This window comes from Engraulis encrasicolus, chromosome 15 (assembly GCF_034702125.1).
Source record: "Engraulis encrasicolus isolate BLACKSEA-1 chromosome 15, IST_EnEncr_1.0, whole genome shotgun sequence".
In the NCBI taxonomy this organism is placed as follows: Eukaryota; Metazoa; Chordata; class Actinopteri; order Clupeiformes; family Engraulidae; genus Engraulis; species Engraulis encrasicolus.
Window position 1 is genome coordinate 27,863,400 of NC_085871.1, and position 4,242 is coordinate 27,867,641.

The 4,242-nt window shown below is 41.6% G+C and overlaps 1 protein-coding gene across 1 annotated transcript; it reads right to left on the minus strand.

The window, feature by feature from the left end:
• Positions 1-811: 811 nt before the first annotated feature.
• LOC134463948 (tetraspanin-33-like) lies at positions 812-3,968 on the minus strand. Its single transcript, XM_063217326.1, has 4 exons — positions 3,884-3,968; positions 3,513-3,638; positions 1,469-1,630; positions 812-984 (listed from the first exon to the last, which is right to left on the minus strand). Exons 1-4 carry the CDS (start codon positions 3,953-3,955, stop codon positions 904-906), a joined length of 441 nt encoding a protein of 146 aa, XP_063073396.1. The 5' UTR covers positions 3,956-3,968; the 3' UTR covers positions 812-903.
• Between the last annotated feature and the right edge of the window lie 274 nt (positions 3,969-4,242).

The following is a 4,242-nucleotide window of genomic DNA, read 5'->3' on the forward strand; positions in this document are numbered from 1 at the left end:
GTCAATATGAAGTTGCAGAGTTCAACAACAACAAAAAACCCAAAAATAAACAAACAAACAAACAAAATGACATGGAGAAACTTTTACCATCAGCCAACGTTTCCATGCCATAATCCCACTGCTGGCTCCCACAGAATAAACATGACATTTTTGTGGTATCTCCGGAGCCGATTGACAAAGATTACAGTCTTTTAGCAATAACAGGAAGACTGAATGAGAAGACGAGTCAAGGAATACATACTGTACAGGACAACTCTCTCCTAAAGGAGCGCTCCATCTCTCTCTCTCTCTCTCTCTCTCTCTCTCTCTCTCTCTATCTCTCTCTCTCTCTCTCTCTCTCTCTCTCTCTCTCTCTCTCTCTCTCTATCTCTCTCTCTCTCTCTCTCTCTATGTCTATCTCTCTCTCGCTGTCTCTCTCTCCACCTGTATCTCTCTCTCTCTCTCCCTCTCTCTCTCTCTCTCTCTCTCTCTCTCTCTCTCTCTCTCTCGCTGTCTCTCTCTCCCCCTCTGTCTCTCTCTGCATCTGTATCTCTCTCTCTCTCTCTCTCTCTCTCTCTCTCTCAGCTGATGTTGTTTGTGTGGCACTCGTTTCATGACTGCATAACAAGGGGAAGAACTTAAGTGATTAGCCAAAGTATAATCCATTGTAAAGGACTCTTTTTTTTTGGGGGGGGGGGGGGGGTGGAATAATGGAGACCTGCCATTTCAACACGACATTCTGCAAAAATGTAACAATCTTCCATGCAATCAATATTCACTCATAGTCCAATAATATGTGAATTAATTAATATCGGAATAAATCAAACGCCACACCGAAAACATTCATAAATAAATAAATAATGTAAAATAAAGCCACGATTCCCATTGGGGCATAATGTGCACTAGACCTTGTCCCACAGTGGTCTAGTAGTAGAAGCCAGCACCACAATTGGACTGCAGCTTGATCTGGTTGACGAGCGTACAGGACAGGTAGATACCTATGAGCTGTGGAATAAAACGTCAATAATTAAGGAAAATAATTTAAAGAATTAAATAAAAAATGGCACTAAAATTGTGTTTATGGAGAATGTGCAACCCATAGACAATAGACAGTCATGGCGTACTTTGCAAAACCACCAGAATGAGAGGCAGATGCGCTAACAAGTGAGCTGGCTCGGTTTGGCTGCAATCTCAGCCACCAGCGTGTCTACTGTATGAGGCTTCAGGAGGGAGGCTTAACATTCTACTATCAAACTTGGCATCCATTATACTTAGATAGTTATTCCCACGGTGAGATTTTGAGGGGTGGTTAGGATATGTTTATGACTTAAAGTACCATCAGTGGATTTTTATTAAAAAAGAGCTTAGAATAATGTAGAGAAACTGGAGCTTTAAGAACCAGAAGGCGGGAAATCCCACCCCTGAACCCTGGTTATTCCTTCACAGAATCCCCCACATGCGATCGTCCTTAATGGCTCTGTGTGCTTACCTGAGAGACGGCAAACCCAAGTGCTATGGCTCCCAAAAGAAACTGGTTGTTGCGCATCCAGTCTATGAACTTGTCTAAGCAGCCAGTAGTGTGGATGTGTTTCTCTGCAGCCTCCTTATCACGCTCCTGCATCCCATAGCCACACATTGTGTTGACAACGCCCTGGAATGGGGAATGGTAACACTTAATTTGACGTGGTCTGCATGAGGGTGTCATGTACAGCCATAAGAATGACATGACACTTGTCAGGACATCAATGTTATTGATGTGTGCTTTGAAGTGTTGTGTCACAATAAATGACAATGGGAGTTACCCAAGTGGGTTTTTACTGTTCTTATAATATGTCATTTGCTGTTTGGAATGTCATGACACCCAATGTCAACTTGACATTCCAAGAAACATTCTGACAACAATCCTAAACATCAATAATGTGTTATTCATGTTCCTGACATGTGTCATGTCATTCTGGTGATGGTTTTTGAAGTATGTGTGTGAGTGCAAGGTGGTGGGTGCTGTGGCGGACCACATAGAGCAGTGGGGGGTTTTTTCGGGCTTTTCAGCCTTTATTGTTTTTTGTGAGACATGATAGTGGAGGAGAGACAGGAAGTGAGCTGGGAGAGAGAGATGGGGAAGGACCGGCAAAGGACCCGGACCGGGAATCGAACCTGGGTCGGCCAAGTGGTAAATGTGTGCCCTACCATATCAGCCACGGTAGGGCCTAGAGCAGTGGTTTTTAAAAGTGGGGGTCGTGGACCCTTGGAGGAGGGGCTCACAAGGGGGTGCTAGGGGGCTGTGGCAAATTAGAGACAAAGTTAGCAAAATAATGTTAATACATTAAAAAAATTAATAAATAAATAAACAATTCAATATCTAAAAGTTTTCACATTTGTTTACTTCAAGACACATTCAAATGCCCTGGATTTGTACATTCTTGGTTTCCATGATCTGCTATGTTTCTTACAGTATGCTGTCTACTTTACATGGATAGATTTAGGAATGCGCCAATTACATTGAGATGTAAAGGGTGTGCAGAAAAAAATTGGCTATTTTCACAGTGTTTATACACTATCCATATTTAGGGGGCCTTAGCTGAGGTCTACTGGTATATGGGGGGCTTTGTCATGGTTAAGTTAACTTTGAGCACCAATACCATATACTGTATACTGTACATAGGGAGGTTTGAGTCTGGCCTGGATCACTTCGAAGCCCTACCCCACATCTCTGCCCCAATTACTGTACTTTCCAGCCACATCGCCAATATCATGTGAAAAGAAAGGCACAAAAAGTCTCCAAAAAAGGCAATAGTATATGGTCACCATATTGACTGCTTAATTCTAGTGCTCTTACATAGGTCTCTGGACTGGTGTTCTTTTTTTTTTTCCTTTTAAGGGATGGCACTTAGGCCTACTGTAACATCCTATTGATTTTTGTGTATTCATACATGTGTGCATACATGTGTGTGTGTGTGTGTGTGTGTGTGTGTGTGTGTGTGTGTGTGTGTGTGTGTGTGTGTGTGTGTGTGTGTGTGTGTGTGTGTGTGTGTGTGTGTGTGTGTGTGTGTGTGTGTGTGTGTGTGTGTGTGTGTGTGTGTGTGTGTGTTGTGTGCACCTTAAAAATATCAACAGCACTGGGTTATTAACTTTGAATTGTGGGGAGAGGATCACATTTTTTTATTTTACTGTTTTTTGATTTACTTGATTAATTTGTTAATACTCATATTATTACTATTATTTACTTTAATTTATTATACTTCATGATATACTTCATGAATTTAGACTTTATTTGACTACTTCTTTTTGGTTACTTCTATAGGCCTACTTCAAACTACGCAGTGTTGTTGCTCCACCCATAATTTCGTTGACTGCAATGACGATGACAACAAACTTCTTGAATCTTGAATCTTGAATATTGTCATTTATTGGCCCTGGCAAATTTGACACGTGGAAGAGCTACGGACATCTGTGGAACTTAAACAGTGACAATGGAAGCCTTGGCTAGCTGTACACTATTGAAACCAAACATCCCGCCTTGTTCTATGGCTTACCTCATTTTTGGAGATGAGGCAACAGGAGTAGGGCACTCCACATCTCTCCTGGCTGGGATTGTCACTGCAGTTGAAGTACTTGTTCATGGACCAGTCGTTGTAGGACACAGCTCCACAGCAGCCAAACTGGCAACAGGAAATTGGATGGCATGACGCTTTTTGACTGTATTGATCTTTAAGCACTCTTTTATTTGTTATAGTTTGTATATTTTCAGCCAACACACCTGACTAAAATTAGTCATTTGCTTTGTAACATTTTTTACAAATCCAACAGCTACTTTAACAAATATTGACAACAGTCCAATATTCTTCACAGAGTGATAACGTGATTCCTTGCAGTAATTTACAATAAATGGTGAAGTTCTTCTTACCTTTTTCTGACTGTAATCCAGAATATTCTGTAAATCCAGGTCCTCCCTGTAATGGATGATGGTTCTGTTCATGAACGCATGTACTTTGTGCCGTGCCTGTGGGGTTACAATAATAACAATATACAGTATAACCCTAAAATTCATCTCAAATCTCTAAGGCAAACCCAAGATTCATCTCACGCCTGCAGTGCCAATTTACAGTAGGCCTATCTCTTCAACAGGGCAGAAATCCAGGATGTGTTGTAAATATTTGCCAGCAGAGGGCATGTGTTCCCTGTAGCTATGTCAAGGGCAATCTCAAAACCTCTCCTTCATCATTTCCTCAGCCTTCATTCCTGATGTCTCGAGGCTTGATGTCA

What these genes read in the sequence shown, in the direction of transcription:
- LOC134463948 (XM_063217326.1), bottom strand. Translation starts at nt 3,955, where the DNA reads ATGAACAGAACCATCATCCATTACAGGGAGGACCTGGATTTACAGAAT. An exon ending in TGGATTACAGTCAGAAAAAG is followed by an intron (nt 3,639 to 3,883) that starts GTAAGAAGAACT and finishes TCCTGTTGCCAG; the next exon opens with TTTGGCTGCTGTGGAGCTGT. An exon ending in TTGGGTTTGCCGTCTCTCAG is followed by an intron (nt 985 to 1,468) that starts GTAAGCACACAG and finishes TTTATTCCACAG; the next exon opens with CTCATAGGTATCTACCTGTC.